Below are 21,452 nucleotides of genomic sequence, written 5' to 3' on the forward strand. Positions count from 1 at the left end.
CCTATTAACCCTCTTTCTTCCTCCCCTCTTAAAGTCAATCAATTTGTACCTTTGCTTAATCTTTGTAAACTGCATAGAACTTCACGGTATTGCGGTATATAAGCTGTTGTTATTATTATTATTATTATTATTTGCAGTCTGATGGTTGTGCACTCCTGAAAGGGAACCCTATGTACTATTACTGTAACCCTCTAAGTGTTAACTGTAATCCTATGTAATGTGATATTGTAATACTGCGACCGTCAACTTGTAACCCGTTCTGTGCTCTCTGGGGAGGACTGGATATAAATCGAAATAAATATAATGTTACGTTTATATCAGATTCTCTACTAATAATGCACATTAACATTGCTAGTACATTTTAGTAAATCTAGGGGCCCTTTTACTAAGCTGTGGTAAGCACAAACTCGTGGATAAAATCCACTACCATGAGATGCACTCAGGCGCCCCAAGATAGTTTTTAGATCATTGCACACTTCCCATTCATTTTTTAGCGCTGAGATGTGTTTGGGGGCGGAGAGTGTTTGGAGGCATGGCCAGCACTAATTGCACACTAATTGCACACTGTTAGCGCTGAGATGTGTTTGGGGGCGGAGAGTGTTTGGAGGCATGGCCAGCACTAATTGGGAGGAGAATGGGCGGAGAGTGTTTGGAGGCATGGCCAGCACTAATTGGGAGAAGAATGGGCGGATCATTGATGTTCCTAAAATTTATGCACACTGTTAGCGCTGAGATGTGTTTGGGGGCGGAGAGTGTTTGGAGGCATGGCCAGCACTAATTGGTTAGCGCAGCTTTATCATTTTGCACTAACCTCCAAATTCTGTATATGGCGCCTTAGGCTGTATGCGCAAATTGATGCATACAGCCAATTTGTGCACACAACTTAATTGTTTAACAAGCCTGATCGGCATTGATAATTGGAAATTAACACCCCCGTAATTGAAGCCAATTGGCACTAATTAGAAGTTATGCACACAGCTTGGTAGGTGCATTCTATGAAGTGCTGCATGTCAGTTCTAGTGTGTGGATCTGAAAAGGGGGTGTGGACAGGGGAGGAGAATGGGCGGATCATTGGTGTTCCTAAAATTTATGCGTACTGTTATAGAATATACCCGATGCATACGCAAGTTAGGTACAGGTATTTAGGTCTGGTAACCAGTGCAATTCACGTAGTGCAGGAGTTCGTCTGTCAAATCGTTTTAGCCTACAAATTAGTCTGGCTGCCATATTTTTTGCAAGAGCTGATTTCTCTACTGGTTTCTTTATGATGCCCTCATATACCCCACCCCACCTCTTTTATAAAACTACAGAATTGTTTTTTAGTGCAGGCTGGTGCGCTGAATGCTCTGAGCATTTAGCGCTCCAGCCTGCGCTAAAAACCACTTCTGTGATTTTGAAAAAAAAGGGGGGGGGGGATAGTGAATTGCAGTAGTCAATTAGAGGCAACAATATAGCTTGAATTCTTGTGCTACAGCTAATGTGGTCTAAAGATGCTTTAATACTTTGTAACTTATGAAAATCCATCCTAACAAGGAAATGTACCTGATTCATCATAATTATTCCCGAGTCTAGTATAACACCTAATACTTTGGATTTATGTTCAGTTTGGAGAGGACCTCATAATCACCAAACCAGATGATTTTTGCTTTTTGCTTATTTAGTTTAAGAAAATCACCTTTCAATGTTTCATTTCAATTTACAGGGCTCCAGATGGTGAAAATTATGACGACGTTGAATTTAATTCATCTCTGGAAGGTAATATAATTGTCATATTCAGTGAATGCCATTTATTATGAATTGCACTGATGAAACTAAAATTCAAATTGTTGACTAGAAGTGATCTGCTGTGAGTCTCTCCTGCTGAATCTAAATTTCAAGTAACATACAATGCAGCCTGCTGTAACCAAAATGGGGTTTTTTTGGGGGGTGGGGGGATTTTGCTCACTCCTTTTTAAATAATAGCTAGAGATGAGTTACATTCAGGTAATCTAGGTATTTCCAATCTAAATCTAATCTAATCTAATTCTTAGTCTTATATACCGAATCATCTCCTAAAAATAGGAGCTTGATTCGGTTTACATCATTATTATTATTATTTATGATTTATCAAATGACTAAGCATTGTTCAAAATGTGGCAATCTGTCTCATTTTCAGCCTGAAAATAACTGATCATGTTAGCCCTTATTATAAAAAATTACATTGGCTACCTGTGGAAGCCAGGATTATCTTTAAGTTTGCTTGTCTTTGTTTCAAAACTTTAGCAGGTTCAGCTCCAATCTATCTCTCCTATCATTTTGATTTTGCTGGTATTATCAGTCGCACACATAGTGCCCATCTGTTCTCCTTTCCATCTCTGAAGGGCTGTATCTATAAGAGGTTCCTAGATAAGACATTAGCATTTCAAGCAGGCAAATGGAATAAATGCCTAAGTGAGTTTATCTCAAATGCATTTTCTTACCAAACCTTTAGAAAAACAGTAAAAACTTATCTCTTTGACAAATTTGTATGATTCAATATTCTTGTCGATGTATCTTTGAATTGTTTTTCTGTAACATCGCTGTCTGTACGCAGTCTCTTTTTTGGGCAGCTAAAATTTAATGCTAAGAAATGCAAGCTGATGCATTTGGGCTGCAAAAAACAGAGGGAACGGTACAGTTTAGAGGGTGAAGAACTTATGTGCACGACGGAAAAGCGGGACTTGGGCGTGATTGTATGTGATGATCTTAAGGTGGTCAAACAGGTTGAAAAGGTGACAGCAAAATCTAGAAGGATGCTAGGTTGCATAGGGAGAGATGTGGCCAGTAGGAAAAAGGAAGTATTGATGCCCCTATATAAGACTCTGGTAAGACCTCATTTAGAATATTGTGTACAATTCTGGAGGCTACACCTTCATAAAGATATAAAAAGGATGGAGTCGGTCCAGAGGAAGGCTACTAAATTGGTGCGTGGTCTTTATGATAAGGCGTATGAGACAGGCTTAAAGATCTCAATCTGTATACTTTGGAGGAAAGGCAGGAGAGGAGAGATATGATAAAGTTGTTTAAATACCTACGTAATGTAAATGTGCATGAGTCAAGTCTCTTTCATTTGAAAGGAAACTCTGCAATGAGAGGGCATAGGATGAAATTAAGAGGTGATAGGCTCCGGAGTAATCTGAGGAAATACTATTTTACGGAAAGGGTGGTAGATGCGTGGAACAATCTCCCAGAAGAGGTGGTGGAAACAGAGACTGTGTCTGAATTCAAGAGGGCCTGGGATTGGCTCGTGGGATCTCTCGGATCTTATTTCAAATTTACTGCTTTTAGACTATTGGTTCAATCGTTATTACTACGTCTTCTCGATTACTGTAATATTATCTATCTGACCGTCACTAAGAAAGAATTAGCAAGACTTATACTAATACAGAATACAATAGTCAGAATGATTTATGGCCTGAGGAAATATGAACATGTCACTCCCTTGTACTGTGAATTGCATCGGTTGTCTATGGAAGCTCGGGTGTGGTTTAAGTTAGGCTGTTCCTGTTATAAGGCTGTTTATGGTATAGATCCTTTTTATCTGGTCAACAGATTTTCCTTGGCTTCATACAAACACAGTAGAAAAACTCATCCTTTGTTTAATTTTCCATCTGTCCAGGGTAGTAGGAGTAAGAAATTTCTTAATCATACTTTGGAATCTCAAGCAGCTCTTCATGACAAAGAATTTCGAACACTACTGCTCACAACCTGTTCTTACAGACATTTTAGAAGACAATTGAAGACCTACCTTTTTTCTAAGCACTTGACTGACTAACTAGCCATCTTATTTTATGTAATATGCTTACTTTTATAATCTTTTGTAAACCGCGTTGAACTTCTGGTTACGCAAGCACAATGTTATGTTATGTTATGTAAAGAGATAATGGTTACTGCGGATGGGCAGAATAGATGGGCCATTTGGCCTTTATCTGCCATCGTGTTTCTATGTTTCTTTTTCTATATTCATATACATTTTAAAACAGTATTTGTTGTGACCTCTAAAAACACACGTATAAAGATATACACAATAGATATTATACTTTATAGCTGCTATTCATATGTCAAGTTTCAAGTTCAAGTTTATTAAGATTTGTTATCTACGCAATATCATATATATCAATGCGTATAACAATTTGTTAAAAAAAAGGGGGAGGACAAGACAAGACATTGGATACAAATTATATACGTTCTGAAACAAACTGGTACAAAAGGCAAGAGGGATGAACTACAATCTTTAAAGAAAGAAAAGAAACATTTAGGGAAAAACACATGTGGTGGGAGCACATAAAAAAAAAAAAAGAATAATTTAGCAACCTGCTCGAAAGATTGATGGCGATCTACTCGTAAGATTGATAAAGGTCTAAAGGTTTAGTAATTGGTGAGTTTTGCTGTCTATGTTTTGAATGCGTCCTTATACAGAAAGCTTTTTAAGAAGCGCTTGAATTTTTCTAAGGAAGGTTCATTACGCAGATATAGTGGTAAATTGTTCCAAAGCTGTGGTGCTATGACCGAGAAAATGGTAGATCTCCTGGTCCCTATTATTTTTAAAGAAGGAATAGTTAATAAATGTTGTTGTGTTGATCTAAGTGCCCTAAGTGGAGAATATAGTTTCAAAAAACGATCCAGGATACCTTTATCCATATATCAACTGAATATGGCCGTTAAATGGATAAAGTCAAGCCTTACCCCTATGACAACTTCTCAAAGGGATAAATTGTGTCCAAGTATCAACTTATATAGATACAATTTATGAATTTAGGAGGTAATTCTATAAGATGGCACCTCTGTTTAGGTAATCTGAAGCCATGGGGTGACAGCCTATTCCGTAGTGGCATCTAGACACTCAGATGCTATTATAGAATGCCATTGTAACCAGGTATTTGGCAACCTAAAATCTTGGTGCATGCAGTTTATTTATTTAAAATATTTATAATCTGCTTAATGCCCAAAAAGCTCACAATAAACATGCATAATATCAAAAGACATCACATATCGTTCAATAATATAAAACATTAAAACAAAATTTAAAAAATTCGAACTAGCTTTCTCTTCAAGAATGAATTCCATCTCACAGAGTAAAATATGACCTTCTTACATCAACGGAAAGCTTGAGCAAAGAAATGTGTTTTTTAGCACTTTTCTGAACTTCAATACATCTCCACAAAATCTCAAAATTCCTGATATTTCATTCCATAAGACTGGGCCCACAATAGAAAAACAAGATTTCATTGTGTTAACATAACTCACTTCCTCCCTTTTACTCACATCTAATAGTGAGCAATTTTCAGACCTCAATGATCTTGTCAGCCTATACAATTCCAAACATTTTAACAAATAATCAGGTAAAGTGGCGTAAATCCCCTGCCAAACATATTTCAGAATACATCAGCAATAGGCCTCTGTCCAGTGTTCCCGCTAAGCTGCGCTGGGGTGCGCTGGCGCACAAAATATTACCTCGCAGCGCACAAGTTTCTCGTCACAGCGCACACAGTGTAGAGCACAGTTCTTCAACCGCCGGTCCGCAAACAAAATCTTGCCGGTCCGCGAAGGATTCGGTCCCCGCCACAACGAAAGGCCGGCGTCAGCTGACTTGCAACTTCCTGTTGCAGTCGCTGTGCCGGGACTCCTGCCTTCGCCGGGACTCCTGCCTTCCACCGCGTTTGCCTCCTGCCTTGTCTCCGCACCTCCAGACCAGCAGCGGCAGCTGTGTATGCTTTTAACTTCGGCACAGAGCTGCCCCTAATCAATAGTTTAGCGCGGTTTCATAAGGCAGCCTCGGGGCCTTTGCTAGGCCGGCCCACATCGCATCATCGAAGCGGGCCGGCTATCAAAGGCCCCAAGGCTGCCTCATGAAACCGCGCTAAACTATTGATTAGGGGCAGCTCTGTGCCGAAGTTAAAAGCATACACAGCTGCCGCTGCTGGTCTGAACTCTTGGGCCGCTGAAGGAGGGCAAAAAGCAGCTGTCCTGGAGGTTTCCCTTCCTCTCGCCTTTACAGGTTCCTTTTTTCCACCTTTTTTTTTTTCCTTCAAACGGCAACGGGCCCCAGCATCGACATCAATCAAGTAAGTTCCACTGTCAATCAAGCGGTTCTGCTCGGCCAAAGCTTCCCCTGTGACATGAGCCACCCTCAGGGGAAAGAAAGTGACCCACAAAGGTGAGGGGAAGGGGGGCAGATGATGGAAGTTGGGGGGGGGAGAGAGAGAGAGAGATAGAAGGGGCAGATGATGGAATGGAGGAGATGAGAGAGAGAGAGAAGGGGACAGATGATGGAAGTGAGAAGAAGGGAGAGAGAGCAGAAGGCAGATGGATGTCAGTTGAGAAGGGAGAGCAGATGCTGAATGGAAGTGGGGAAAGAACACATACTGGATGGAAGGAGGAGATAAATAAAGGGGGAAGAAAATAGTAAGATAATGGAGGGGTGAGGGAAAGGGGTGACTGACAAGCTGTGTGTAGACACAGTGAAAAGAGGGAAACGGGACTAAATAGTAAGAAAGAATTTAATTTAGATGGAGGCAGAAAATAGAGAAGGAAGACCAGAGAAGAAAAGGGAAGAGAGAGCAGAGAATGATCAGATCTGAGTGGAGGAAATGAGAAGAGAGATATGCTAAAAACCACAGGGGGGAGGGAAGGATAGAGATGCAGTTATTTTGAAGCTACACTGTTAAGTTAATATGCTGTTGGTAGAGTTGCAGTGGCATCCTAAACATATTTCTGGCAAGCCAACTGTATATGGTGACATTATTAGAAGATGACTGTGTGAAACTTTAGGGAACTTGGATGCCAATCAGTTTTTGGAAGCCAAAGGAAAACATACATTTTTTGTATGCTATACTGTATGTTTGGCTCGTTTCTACTTCAGTTTTGTTCTTGCCTTTTCGTTTTGTCTTCCTTCCACCATCTCTTATCTGCCTTCCTTATCATCCTTTTCAATGTGATTTGGCAGCTCCTGTCAATCATAGGCTGGCTGTGCAAGATTGCTAATTCTAGATGCCTGGGTGACCTAATGCCTGTGCATGTGATTTTCTGTTTTTGTGTTTAAAACATTTTGCTGAAAGCACAACAGTGCAAAAGAGTAAAACAGATTTTATGCTGTTTATTCTAGGAATAAGCAGTGGGCTTTCCTAAGTCCATCTTAATAATGTCATGCAGATTTTTTAAGGAAATTATCCAAATCTTTTTTTAATTACATGTTGAATGAAAAATATTTTCCCAGGTTTGTTTTAAATCTACTACTTAAAAGCTTTATTGCATGCCCCTTTACTCCTAGTATATATTTATTTTTATTTTTTATTTTTTAGTATATATATATTTATCTTTTGGCATGGCCCATCAGTTATAGCATTTGCTACATGATGGGCCATGCCAAAAGATAAATGTAGCATTTGCTACATGAATTGATTTTTTGTCACGTATGGTTAAGGGGCTGGAGGAGTTGCCGTACAGCGAAAGATTAGAGAAACTGGGCCTCTTCTCCCTTGAGCAGAGGAGATTGAGAGGGGACATGATAGAAACATTCAAGGTACTGAAGGGAATAGACTTAGTAGCTAAGGCAGGGAGAACGAGAGGGCACTCTCTAAAGTTGAAAGGGGATAGATTCCATACAAACGTAAGGAAGTTCTGTGGTAGAAAGCAACATATTTATTTGGCTCATAACTTGCTGGCGCCCGATATTTTTAGCTCACAGTGAAAAAAGTTTGCTCACAACACCCGCCCGCTTAGAGGGAACACTGGTTACCAGATGTCCGGGGGTCCGAACAGCTTTTTAAAACCAGGCACTTTCGGCTAGATTCACTATCCCCCGAGTCTGTCTCCGATCCATTCCCGATTGCATGCAGGCCGACAAATTCGCAAAAGGCTAGCATGCAAATGGGGACGATATCTGACATGCCGTCCACCCACAGCCAGGATCGCTAGAGAGCGATCCTGGAGCATGCGCAGACCCTGACAGTAGTGACAGGTGAAGCGGCCTCCTGTCACTGTTCTCGGGGCTTCTGCCGGCTTTTTTTATTTAATGTAGCCAGAGAGCCTGTCTCGACGGGCGAAAGCTAACACGGGGCTGGGAGCCCTAAATGCCCGGGGGTAGGCAAGTTAGGGGAATCGAATTAAGAAGGCAGAGCAGAGGTGAAGTTGGATCGCGTTTAGAGAGGAGCGCGATTGGTGGTTGCTAAGGGGCGTGGCTGGAGGAAGTTTCAAAAGCCGGGACCTTGGAGGACTTCTTTTTCTGAGTCCTCCAGGGCGGCTTTTTTGGCGGTTGTGGTGCGCAGGTGCTGGGACTTTGTCGGCGGTTGTGAGCTGTTTTCTGTACTTTTTTCGGCGGCGGTATGGAGCCCAGCGGTAGGCAGAGTGACAGCGCTGAAGGAGACGTCGCGGAGATTTCGCTGCTCGCTGGTGATTCCTTTTCGGAAGACGCGACGCAGCAGGTGGGTCGGGGCATAGGGGAGGAGAGAATTCGGCCCGTGCGCAGGTCTAAGACCGCCGCGTTGTCAGCTATGGCCATTGCAGGTCTCGGGGGGACTCGGGGGAGTGTTGGGTTAGCGGGTGTACCTGGGAACAAAGTGGGGCTTCAGGCTGTTGCGTCGAGTGGCCCGGGTGGGGCTGTTTCGGCCGGCCGCAGCTCGTCAGTGTCGTGTGTGGGCGGGGCTTCTGTAACGGCTTTTTTGCCTGGGGCTACTAGTGCGGCCCCTGTGGCGTTGGAAATGAGCGGGAGGGTGGCCGAGGATGCTGCTGCTGCTTCTTCGGCACACATAGGGAGTGAAGGGGGTTTGGGATCGCTCCGTGACGGGGTGGCTGCTCCTATGCATCGGGGTATGGGGGTTTTGGATTCCTGTGGGTCTCCTCATGTTTTTGGTGTAGGCAGGGGGATGGATTGTTTCAGCCAGGGGTCCGTTCCGGTTGGAGGTGCATCGACGTCTTGGGCAGGTGTTTTTCCTGGGAGTTGGGGTCCTGGTTGGGGTTCTCCGTCCTGGGGTCCAGGGTCTTCTGTTAGTGGAGTGGGACCTTCGGTATCACAGTGGGGGGGGAGCTCTGTTGGCCCTATGGCTATGGGAATTTTGCCAAGTTGTAGTTATGGTACTGGTTGGGGTGTCCCTTTGGGCATGGGTGGAAGTATTTTGCCTGGTCCTGCCTCCTTGTTTTCTTGGTCTCCACAGATGCCTGCATTTCTTCCTGGTGGTCGAGAGTCTGGTGTTTCGGATGTGGGAGCTGCGAGGGCACCTGAGCGGCCAGGAGGTTCCGGTTCGGAGCGCAGTTCGGCGTTCGGTGGTGAAGTAGCTGCTGGCGGAGGCGCTACGGGATCTTCTCATCTCTCGTCTTCCTTGCCAGGGGTTGCTGTTCGGGGCGTCTCGGCTTCTGGACCTGTTTCTTCTAGTGGGAATGCTGTCCGCGGCATATCATCTGGTGGAGTCGTGGATCAAGGATCTTCTTCACAGGGTAATGTGGCGCCTGCTCAGGTTGCTCTTGTGGGTAAAGCTCGCGGTAAAAAGAGTAAGCGTAGCCGGCGGCGGGGCGAGTCGTCTTCGTCGTCGTCAGCGTCTTCCTCGTCGTCTTCGTCTGTTTCCTCGTCCTCGTCTAAAGGGCAGGCAGGCAGGGTTGAGCCTTCGGCGGGTGGTGAGGTCGGGGGTTCTTCGGGAGGGGTGCGTGGGGTTCCGGCATTAGTGGCCTTGTCAGAGCTGTGGGAACGGGTGCCTCGTTCTTTGCGTCGTAAAATCCGACGGCGGTCCTGCGTGGATATTTTTCGTTTGATGGAGGGCAGGGCTCACAGACGGGGTACTAAAAAATCCAAAAAAGATCGGAAGGAGGTGAAACCTTTCCCTATAGCGCGGTCAATCCTTAATTGGGTGCGGGCTTTCTTGAGGCTGGCCAGCGTTTGGGGGCGAGCCAACCCGCAGGATTACGGTTTATTGCTGTCTTATGCAGATTCTATTTTAGATTCGTATCAGAGGTTTGGCGGTTGGGCCTGGTTAAATTATGACGAGGCTTTTCGTGACAAAATGGAGGAGAACAGGTTTATGTCTTGGGGTACCCAGGATGTGAATTTGTGGCTTACTCACATGGCGTCTAAGTCTCTGTCCCATCAGGTTAGTAAGGCGGCACCCGGCCCTGCAGGTGGCGGGCGGCCTTTTCGAGGGGGAGTCGGTGGAGGTTCCGCTGCTGGGTCCGACGTCTGTTGGAAATTTAATAAGTCCAGCTGCCCTTTCACCGACTGTAAATTTAGACATGCTTGCTCGGTCTGTGGTCAGGCGCATACAGCCCTCAAGTGCCCCAAGCGCAGTGGCGGTGTTGCAGGTGGGGCAGGGAAGTGAGTTTTCTGGTGAGTTGCCGACACCTGTACGAATTGAGGCAATGCATCCTTGGCTTCTGAGGTATAGGCCGCGGGAGGCGGCTGCCTTGTTGGAAGCGGGCTTTACTTCTGGTTTTGTTATACCTTTTCAGGGTTCTTTGGTTAGGGGGCGGGTTCAGAACGCTTCTTCGGTTTCACAGTTGCGGAACATAGTGCGAAACAAGTTATTGGGGGAATTGCGGTTGGGGCGTATTGCCGGTCCTTTTCGGGAGCCTCCTTTTCCACAGATGATTATTTCACCTTTGGCGGTGATTCCTAAAAAGGTTCCAGGGCAGTTTCGGCTCATTCATAACTTGTCTCGACCTTTGGGTCATTCTGTTAATGAGGGCATTCCGCGAGATATGTGTTCTGTCAGGTATGCATCCTTTGACTGTGCACTGCGCCTTATCGTGGAGGCGGGACGGGGCGCATTGTTGGCCAAAGTGGATATTGAATCGGCGTTTCGATTGTTGCCGATTCATCCTCAGTCCTTTCCGTTATTGGGTTTTCGATTTGAAGGTTTTTTCTTTTATGATCGTTGTTTGCCGATGGGATGTTCCATTTCGTGTGCGTATTTTGAAAAGTTCAGTTCGTTCTTGCATTGGGTCTTAGTGCAGAGAGCGGGGTTCGCTTCAGTGGTACATTACTTGGATGACTTCTTATTTGTTGGTGCCGGCGGCAGTATGGTGTGCGAGAGTTTAAAGAGGGTTTTTGAAGAAATGTCCGCCGAGTTTGGTGTTCCGTTAGCGGGGGTCAAGTCAGAGGGTCCTGTTACCTCTTTAGTGTTTTTGGGGATTGAGCTTGATACGGACGTCATGGTTACTCGTCTTCCGGAGCTGAAAGTGCGACAGTTGGTGGGGCTCATTGAGCGGGTGATAGGGGCTCCTAAATCGACTTTGCATACAGTGCAGTCCTTGTTGGGTTCCCTTAATTTCGCTTGTAGAGTGTTGCCTATGGGACGTGCTTTTTCGCGGAGACTCGCTGCGGCCACTTCGGGGGTGCGGGATCGTAGACATTTTGTGCGTCTTTCAGCGGGAGTACGAGCCGACCTTCGTATGTGGGCGCGTTTTTTACAGGATTTCAATGGGACGGTGCCTATGCAGGCACCTGCGGTGTCTAGCTTGGATCTGGAGTTGTTTTCTGATGCCGCAGGCGGTGTGGGTTTTGGTCTATATTGTCGCGGTGCCTGGTGTGCTGAAAGGTGGCCTGACGTCTGGGTCAGTTCGGGTATTACCAGAAATATTACATTATTGGAGTTGTTCCCCCTTGTTGTGGCTTGTGAGATGTGGGCGGATGTGTTGCGCAATAGGCAGGTGGTCTTTTGGTGCGATAATTTAGGAGTAGTGGCGGTAGTTAATAAGCAAGCGGCGCGTTGTCTGTCTGTAAATGCGTTGATGCGAGAGCTCGTTTTGCGGTGTTTGCGGTTGAATTTGTATATACGGGCGCGTCACGTTCCAGGTTTGCAGAATGGAATTGCTGATGCCTTGTCTCGTTTCAATTTCTTGCAGTTTCGCCAGTTGGCCCCGGATGCGCAGGAGGAAGGTTCGCAGATGCCAGCTCATTTATGGAACCTGGTCAGGAAGGAATCTGGGAACTGCTCCGCTTGTCCGTAGCGGATTCTACGTGGTCGCATTATTCTGTGGGCTTTCGATTGGTGGCGACCTTTTTGGCAGAGCGTGGTTGGTGCCCTGGTGATGTGGCCGAATCCTTGTTGGCGGATTTCGTGCTGTCGTCTTTTCGGGTGCATACCTCCCGGGGTGTGGTGCGTAGTCGATTAGCGGGATTCTCCTTCTTTTGCAGAGCTTTAGGTTGGGCTTGTCCGGTGTCTGGATTCTTGGTACAGCGATTGCTTAGAGCTATGGGGCGTGTTCGTCCTGCCCCTCGGGATACGCGGTTGCCTATCACTCATGAGTTACTCCTTCGGTTGTTGGCTGCGTTGGTAGAAGTGGCGAGTTCGCCTTACGAAGTCTGCTTGTTTCAGGCAGCTTTCGCCATCGCGTTTTTTGGGGCGTTGCGGGTGAGCGAGTTGTTGGTCGGTCCTTTGGCTCGCTTAGCGTCGCTTGGCTTGTTGATACAGCATGTTCGACTACAGCCTTCTTTGGTGCGATTGTTTATTGCGAGCTCAAAGACGGATCAGAGCGCTCGGGGGCACTGGGTAGTTTTACATTCAGTAGCAGCTTGTTGTTCCTGTCCGGTTACCCGGTTGCGAGAGTTTCTGGGGATGCGTCCGGTGGGGGGTTCCGCATTGTTTGTGCATGCGCAGGGTGCTCCGCTTACGCGTTATCAATTTCAGGCGGTTTTGCGCTTGGCTTTGGTTCGTTGTGGGGAGAACCCGGCTGCCTACGGGACGCATTCCTTTCGGATTGGAGCGGCTACGAGTGCGAGCATGGCGGGTATGTCAGGGGAGGGCATACAGAGGTTGGGGCGTTGGGCTTCTGATGCATTTCGGGGGTACATTCGTCGGGCGGGGTCTTCCAGGGAGTTAAATTCGGGGCGGGGAGCTTTGTGAGGTCCTGGGTGTGGCGTTATGGCTTTAACATGTTACCGCCCTATGTTGTTCTCCTTGGGTTGTCTTTGTTGTTGGTTAGTAGTTCTTGTTTGTCTTGCAGGTTCCTGTGGGCGTTCTTACTCCTTGTGGATCGTTGGTCACTCCTTTATACACTGGGCATCGGAGAGAGCAGCTATCCGTCCTGGTGGTCGCCATTTGGGACTGAGTCAGCAGGGACTGCGTGTATCTTGGTGGGGTCAACGTGGGATGCGATGGAGTCACTTGCTGCTGTTGCTTGAGCGCCTTCGTTCACGTCCTCGTCATCCTGATTTACTGTTGTTGCACCTTGGGGGGAACGATGTGGATGCATGTTCCGGAAAGGACTTAGTGAATATTATCAAGGATGACCTCAGGATTGTATTGGATTGGTTTCCTGGGGTTTTATTGATTTGGTCTGATATTGTGCCCCGACCTCGTTGTTTAGCGTCTCGGCGTTGGACCCGGGGGTTGTCCAAATTGAATAGACAAGTGGGTAAGTGGGTTGTTAGTCAAGGGGGACTGCAAATATTGCATGAGTGGGTGGATGTATCTTGTGCGGGTTTGTTTCACAAGGATGGGGTTCATTTGTCGGCGGTGGGGTGGGATCTTCTCCTCGATGATTTTGCGTCGGTTTGTGAGAGGGTCCTTGCCTTACGTTGACAGCCGCAGTTCACTTTATTGGGGGGGGGGGGGCCTGTATGTTTACAGTCCTGTGGCGGGTCTCCCGAGCTACTGGGTGCTGGGGCTCATCCGGCGATGAGCGGTGGGCCGGCGGGGAGCCGTGCCCGGGGGTCTACTGAATCAGTTAATGGGGCATGGGGTCATGCCACCCCTCAGACTCTTGCTGTTCATGGCGGGGTCGGGGGAAACTTGGTTGATGGTTACACCAGATAGCTCGGGAGGAGCTGCTGATTTGATAGATGAATGTTAATGATTTTGGATGTTAATTTATGCAAATTATTTCCGGTTTTGTTAATAAATTGAGCTGCGGCTATTTATACCAAATATATGTGTGGTCTATCAGTTATTTAGGGGAAAGGCGGGGTAGGGTGTTTGGGGGTAGTAGGAGCTATCCAGATCCCGCTGTTAATATATATATATATTTTTTTTTTAATCGGGCAGACAGTTTGCATGTATTACACATGCAAAATAACTGCTTGGTTAAAAAAAAATAAAAAAGCCCCCCCCCCCCCCGAAGTGCTTACTCCTTCCCCAAACCCCTAAAAAATGCCCCCTGTGCCAATGCACCCCCAGCGCTGATGCCCCACAAAAGGCAGGAGGGATGCCAACTTCCTCCTGCCATGAAACAACTGCACCCCCGACTGGCCCACATTGCCACCCCCCCCCCCGACCGGCCCACTGCACCCCCAACCAGCCCGACCCACTCCTTTTTGAGCCTGACCCAGCCCAGCCCAGCCCAACACCTCCCCTGTACCTAAAAGTTGGGAGCAGGAGGAACCACAAAATCCTCCTGCTTCTTCTCCTCCTGCATGATGCACTGTGAATGTGGGCCTTAGGCCCCGCTCTGGTGCATCATGGGAGGGGCCTGGGGCACCTGAGCTAATCAGGGACTTCCTTAGGGCTGAGCCTGTCAAAAAACCTGCAGACCTGTCAGTAACTAGGTAAGTTGGGGGAGGGTACATACTTATATCCTAGAGCAGTAAGAAACCACCCTGAGGAGGCAAGTCGCACTCACACTACCAAGTCTAAGGTAAGTACCAATAATTCAGGGAGAAATATCACTGATAATTTAGGAGCCACACTAGCTCGTAAAGGAATCTCTTCACAGATATGGAGGGCTATGTATGTTAATGCACACAGCTTGGGCAATAAAATTCTAGCATTAGAGACTGAGATAACAAACGCTGATCTTGACGTGATAGCGATATCCGAAACCTGGTTCACGGAATCGCATGGGTGGGATATGGTTATACCAGGGTACAACCTACTTCGTTGCGACCGAGAGGGTAAATTGGGAGGAGGAGTAGCGCTATACACTAAGGAAAGCATCAAAACCACCAGAATCACAGATGTTAGATACACCAGGGAATCCCTCTGGGTGAACCTGGCCAGAGGGAATGAAAAATGCCTATACCTTGGGGTGATATATAGACCTCCCAGGCAACAGGAGGACAAAGACATGGAATTAATCGAGGACATAGAGAACATCACACTGCGCGGGGACACAGTAATGCTAGGAGACTTCAACATGCCAGATGCAGATTGGAACACACTCTCCGCGACTACGGGTAGCAGCAAAAGAATATTAACCTCCATAAAGGGTGCACGTCTCAAGCAATTGGTATTGGAGCCCACCAGGGACCAGGCGTTACTAGACCTAGTTCTCACCAACGGAGATAGCGTCACGGAAGTCTCAGTAGGAGACACACTGGCCTCCAGCGACCATAATATGGTATGGCTCAACCTCAAGAAAGGTTTCCCTAAGACAAACACAGCAACAAGGGTTCTCAACTTTAGAGGCACAGACTTCAACCGCATGGGAGATTTTGTCCATCAGGAGCTACATAAACAAGCAATATCTGACAATGTGGAGGATATGTGGTCGTCTCTGAAGTCCATCCTACACGAAGCAACAGACCGATACATAAAGACAGTAAGTAAACGCAGGAGAAACAAAAGACCCCAATGGTTCAGTAAAGAAATTTCAGACCTAGTTAAACAGAAAAAAGACGCATTTATCACCTACAAACATTTAGGCAGAGATGGGGCGAAAGAGGACTATCTAGACAGATCTAAAGCTGTCAAAACAGCAGTCAGAGAAGCCAAACTCCGAATGGAGGAAGAGCTAGCACGGAAAATTAAGAAAGGGGATAAATCTTTCTTCAGCTATATTAGTGACAGGAAAAGAAACAAAGATGGGATAGTACGCCTGAAGCAATCGGACGGTAACTTTGCGGAATCAGATTCTGAGAAGGCAGAACTACTAAACAAATACTTCTGTTCAGTGTTCACCCGCGAAGCGCCGGGAGCTGGTCCACAGCTGCAGACGGGAGATAACCAGAAAGACCCGTTTCAAGATTTCGAATTTACGCCCAGTAGCGTCTATGACGAACTATCAAGACTCAAGGTAAACAAAGCCATGGGACCGGATAACCTACACCCCAGAATGCTCAGGGAGTTAAGGGAAGTCCTGGCAGAACCATTATCTGTTCTTTTCAATCTTTCCCTAAGCACAGGAAGGGTCCCCTTGGACTGGAAAACCGCCAACGTAATCCCACTCCACAAAAAGGGCTGCAGGACAGAGACAGCAAACTACAGACCAGTGAGTCTCACGTCTATAGTGTGTAAACTCATGGAAACACTGATCAAACAGAATCTTGACACAATCCTAGACGAAGAAAAACTGCGTGATCCACACCAACACGGGTTCACCCAGGGCAGATCCTGCCAATCTAATCTGATTAGCTTTTTTGACTGGGTTACTAGACAACTGGACGCCGGAGAGTCACTGGACGTGGTATATTTGGACTTCAGTAAAGCATTTGATAGCGTCCCTCATCGAAGATTACTGAACAAGCTGAAATCGATAGGATTAGGAGACACTCTAACTACATGGGTTGGGGATTGGCTGAGCGGTAGACTTCAGAAGGTGGTGGTGAACGGTACCCCATCCGAAGCATCGGACGTGATCAGTGGAGTGCCGCAGGGCTCGGTCCTGGGCCCGATTCTATTTAACTTATTCATAAGAGATATGACGCAAGGACTTAGAGGAAGGGTATCACTGTTCGCCGATGACACCAAACTTTGCAACATAGTAGGCAAAAGCTTATTACCTGATAATATGACACACGACCTACTGTTGCTGGAACAATGGTCAACTACTTGGCAGCTAGGCTTCAATGCTAAAAAATGCAAGATAATGCACCTGGGTAAGAGAAACCCGCGTAGAACTTATGTACTAAATGGTGAGACCTTGGTTAGGACCACGGCGGAACGCGACCTAGGGGTGATCATTAGTGAGGACATGAAGGTTGCCAATCAAGTGGAGAAGGCTTCCTCCAGGGCAAGACAAATGATGGGGTGTATCCGCAGAGGTTTCGTCAGCAGGAGACCTGAAGTTATGATGCCGTTGTACAGAGCCATGGTGAGGCCTCACTTGGAGTACTGTGTTCAGTTTTGGAGACCACACTACCGAAAGGACGTGCTGAGGATCGAGTCGGTTCAGCGAACGGCCACCAGGATGGTCTTGGGGCTCAAGGATCTCACGTATGAAGAAAGATTAAAAAAATTGCGGCTGTACTCACTTGAGGAAAGAAGAGAATGGGGAGATATGATTGAAACATATAAGTACATCATGGGACACATCAAGTCAAAAGATGATATCTTCTGGCTCATGGGACCCTCGACCACCAGAGGGCATCCGCTGAAAATCAGGGGAAGGAAGTTTCATGGCGACTCCAGGAAGTACTTCTTCACCGAAAGAGTAGTGGATCATTGGAACAGACTCCCACTCCAGGTGATAAAGGCCAGCAGCGTGACGGATTTTAAGAGAAAATGGGATACTCACGTGGGATCTTTAAGGGAATAAATTCAGGGGAGGGGATACTTGGAATGGGCAGACTTGGTGGGCTATAGCCCTTTTCTGCTGCTTTTTTCTATGTTTCTATGTTTCTAACTCAATTACTGACAGGTCTGCAGCAGTCGGGTTTGCCAATAGTAAAACTCATTTCAAAATAGCCAAGCAATTGTTAGTGAATCAATCACTTGGCTATTTTGCATGGGGTTTTACTAATTTGCATGGGAGGATTGGGATCGGATCGCTACAGGCGTCAGTGAATCGGGTTGGAGAGAAATCGGGTCGCAAAGGGCTTGCAAACTGATTGGTATAGATCGGTTTGCTTAGTGAATCTAGCCCTTTGTCCGTGTTTTGAAAAACCTCCTCTCAATCTCGTCGGGCAGGAGGCAATCCGCGCACGCGCAGATGCCACTGGATGACGTCACACGCACGTGCACATGCACACGATGTCTTCACATGGTATCCGCACATGTGCGGATTGCCTCCTGCCCGACCAAAGCAGGCAGTGGGGGCGGAGCTAGGGCAGGACTGGAGAGGAGATGGGCGGGTCTAGGGTGTTCAGATTTTACGATCATAAAATCTGGCAACCCTACTCTCAAGTTCCATCTCCCACTACATACAACTTCTCCCTCCCCAAATTAATCTCACTCTGCAGTTCCTTGCATTAAAGATTAACAGCCAAGCATTTAACCAATCATCTAGTATTTTTCTTTTTTTTTAACTTTGTTTAGTTTTTAATGCCAACAAAAAGTGCAATACATTTTACATACAAATAATAATAATCAAATAAGCACTTATAAACAATCAGAATCTATACAAAAGATAAAAATTCTCTCCCCCATCCATCATTACCATCAGGAATAATACCAAAACAAAAGATATACCCCCCTCCTGCTCCCCCCCCCCCCTCCCGGATGTGTGGGTGCAATACAATGGAAAATAAAGATAAAGGGCAACTATAACAAATCTACAAAAGACGTCAGTGGACCCCAAACCAATTTGAATATCTTATTATGCCCTAGCAAGTCATCTAGTATTTCTTTAATCATCTCTCTTTTATCCGCTCCCTCAGAGGTGTCTAGTCTGTTGCATATCTTTGTATTATCAACCAAAAGATACATTTCCTTGTAGCTCTTCAACAGTACTGCTAACAAAGATATTGAGCAGAACTAGCCCCAGGATCAATTGCTGAGGCACTCCATTGCTTGCCTGTCTTTCACCAAGAAAATTCCTTTTACCGCTGCCCTGTTTGCTGTCAGTCAACTGATTCCGAATCCAGTTCATTGCCATGGGACCTACCTCCAGGCTTTCAAGTTTACTCATGGGCCTTCTATGCAAGACAATGTCTTGAGGATTTGGGGGGTCAGTGTGTGTCTCCCTTCTCTGATACAACCTTATAATTTTCCAATATAAGGGCATTTTATAAAAGCATCACCATTTGGAGAAGCGGGCATTTCTATGACACAGGTCATCTTCCAGAAGATACTAAACCCCATCTATTCCTTGGTTTTTATATCTTCTGTGGAAACGGGGGCAGTTTCTCTAGATGCTGTATAGTGGAGGAGGCTCTTCTAAGTGAGGTTGATTCAGTCTTTTGAGGTTTTATTGCAGATAGCAGGAGAGAGCATAAACTCTAAGCTTCTCGATGGTCTGCCTTCGGGCTAGAGCACCACAGTTATTGCATGCAATTATTTAGTTTGATATAGAGCACTGTATAACTTGATTACCATTTAATTAATTCATATTTGTTATATATTCTAAGAAAGCTATATTTGAGCAGCAGTTTCTGAGATGGATGGATAAGGAGTAGGGGAAAAAGGATTTTAAGCAGAAACGATAGACCCAGACTACACCATCAGAGTGCAATCTGAAGATCCTTATTTAAAAAGCCAAGCAGTGAAACAATGAGCCAGATGTTTTCAAAAATTATACACAAATTTCAGATTTCTAGCTGTTTTGGTTTATGCTTTCTTATACAATACATAAATATATTGCTAAACAGCAAGTATCAAGCAGATGAAAGCAATGAAAGACTTTTTTTTTCAATATATAATTATCCAGAAAGAGAATTAAGCAATAATATTGAAGTTCCAAAAAGCTCAGTATCCTGTTTCCAACAGTGGCTAATCTAGGTCCCAAGTACCTAGCTAGATCCCAAGTAATAAAACAGATTTTATGCTGCTTGTCCTAAGAATAAACAGTGAATTTCCCCAAGCCATCTCAATTATGGCCTATGGACTTACCTTTTAGGAATTTATCCAAACCTTTTTTTTTTTTTTTAACCCTGCTAAGCTAACTGATTTCACCACAAAGAACGTATTAGTTGTAATAGTTCTAGTTAAAAAATGTACTTATCATACGGTTCATGCGAGTCATTGCTTCATTAATCTTAGGAGTCAATTGAATTGTATGCAATCTCAGGGCAACATTTCTACATATTTAGGCTTCAGGTCTCAGGACCAGCAGAAGTGGGTATCTGGGAGCATGGGACAGAGTAGTGCAGCCACCGGCATGCTAGATGTGCAGGGAACCAAGTAAGGGATCTAGGACTCAAGCAATCCATGATAATTAACCATTTTACCACCAACAGCTCATCTCTTTTTTGAACTTATAACTGTTCCTTGTAGGGAAATCAAAATGATGTGGGGATCTGTGCTAAAAACAGAATGAGGAACCTTAGAGAGTAGAGGAGTGGCAGCCTAGTGGTTACAGAAGCAGGCTATGAATCTGAGAGACAAAGGTTTGAATCTTACTGACACTCCTTGAGCCTTGAGGAAATCACTTAACCCTTCATTGCCATGGGTACAAACTTAGGCCGCATAAGGGTTTTTTTTTTATCGCCGGCTGCTGTGGTAAAAGCTTCAATGCTCATAGGAATTCTATGAGCGTCAGAGCTTTTACTGCTGCGGCCGGCTCTAAAAAAAAACCCCACCCCTAACGCGGCCTGATAAAAGGGGACCTTCGATTGTGAGCTCTCTGTGTTACCTGAATGTAACCTATCTTAAACTGCCACTTGAGCATTATGAGCTAAATTCTGCCAAATTATTTGGCAAAATGCCAAACACTATACAATATATCACATAAATACATAAGAATCTTGTTATTCATTGTCCTTTTTACAAAAGACCTATTTACTAACAATCCAATTCACATAAATCAATCATAATTTTGAGTCCACTAGGTTCTGCTCACAGTCCTAGGATTATCTGTCGATTGGTCATTTACTATATATTGATGTCCTGACAATTTCCATAGATTCTCTTCAGGTCTGTTCATGTTTCTCATCCTCCATCCTCTGTTCAAGACCCTGGTTTTTCTTTCCTGGATCTTCTTCTCTGCAACATCATTGTCTATTGCTCCTCCTCAATCTTTTCTCTCTATTTTCTTTTTTAATTGTTTCATGTCTTGCTCTCTTTCTCTTTTGTTTCTTCCTGTATCATTTTTCTCATTTGTTTCCTTTCCTTTCCTTCCTTTCTCATTTGTTTCCTTTCCTTCCATTCTTTTTTCTTCCTCTCTCTCCTCTGTGACCTCTCTCTTCTGCAACCTCTCTTTTCTTGTGCCATTTTTTTTCTTGCTTTCTGGCTTTCCTTGCTTCTTTCTTCTTTCTTGTTTCTTGCTTTGCTTCTTTGCTCTGTCTTTCTTTCTTCTATCCATTTTGCTCTCTCCCTACTTATCTTGGTTCCCTTGCCCTTCTCCTTTTGTTCCTTCCTCCTTACGGTTAAGTTAAAAATATCTTGACAATCATCAGAACAGAATAAGCAGAAAGTACTTCTCTCACATGTAATTGCTGCTATTTCTACAACCTAACACAGCTTAAAACAGCTAAAAGGTTATGGGAAATGCAAACAAAACTGCACAGGCAAAAGAAGCACTTCCTGCTTCTCTTCTTCTAGGGACATTGTGCTACACTGCCGGGGCTGCATTAGTGCTATTTTTAGAATGACCATTGGGTCCCTCATTCTAGTAGCCTGCCTGGAACAAGGGACTCATTCAAGCCCCCACAATAAGCCCGCAATACACCATTGTAAAGAGAGGTATAAACTGAAAAA

General features: G+C 45.3%; 2 protein-coding genes across 13 annotated transcripts in view; both read left to right on the forward strand.

Moving 5' to 3' along the window:
* The window catches only part of FYB1 (FYN binding protein 1), a 223,014-nt gene that overhangs the window by 108,998 nt on the left and 92,564 nt on the right, over positions 1-21,452 (forward strand). For all 11 annotated transcript variants that reach the window (XM_033932468.1, XM_033932486.1, XM_033932415.1 and 8 more), the window contains exon 4: positions 1,703-1,755. In XM_033932468.1, coding sequence (XP_033788359.1) covers positions 1,703-1,755 — 53 coding nt within the window. The remainder of the gene's footprint in view (positions 1-1,702; positions 1,756-21,452) is intronic.
* LOC117354663 (elastin-like) lies at positions 7,664-13,886 on the forward strand. Of its 2 annotated transcripts, XM_033932522.1 has the most exons (3): positions 7,664-9,450; positions 11,848-12,101; positions 12,949-13,886. In XM_033932522.1, the coding sequence occupies exons 1-3, from the start codon at positions 8,343-8,345 to the stop codon at positions 13,051-13,053; spliced, it is 1,467 nt and encodes a 488-aa protein (XP_033788413.1). In that variant the 5' UTR covers positions 7,664-8,342; the 3' UTR covers positions 13,054-13,886. The 2 variants fall into 2 exon arrangements, with proteins under 2 accessions (XP_033788413.1, XP_033788404.1); XM_033932513.1 differs by lacking the exon at positions 11,848-12,101.

The sequence above is a fragment of the Geotrypetes seraphini genome, chromosome 1 (assembly GCF_902459505.1).
Source record: "Geotrypetes seraphini chromosome 1, aGeoSer1.1, whole genome shotgun sequence".
Classification (NCBI taxonomy): domain Eukaryota; kingdom Metazoa; phylum Chordata; class Amphibia; order Gymnophiona; family Dermophiidae; genus Geotrypetes; species Geotrypetes seraphini.

Bases quoted from the DNA above. Each gene is read 5' to 3' on its own strand.
- LOC117354663 (XM_033932513.1), top strand. From the start codon at position 8,343: ATGGAGCCCAGCGGTAGGCAGAGTGACAGCGCTGAAGGAGACGTCGCG. The intron at 9,451-12,948 runs GTAATGTGGCGC...TTTGTCTTGCAG, and splicing joins TCAAGGATCTTCTTCACAGG to GTTCCTGTGGGCGTTCTTAC.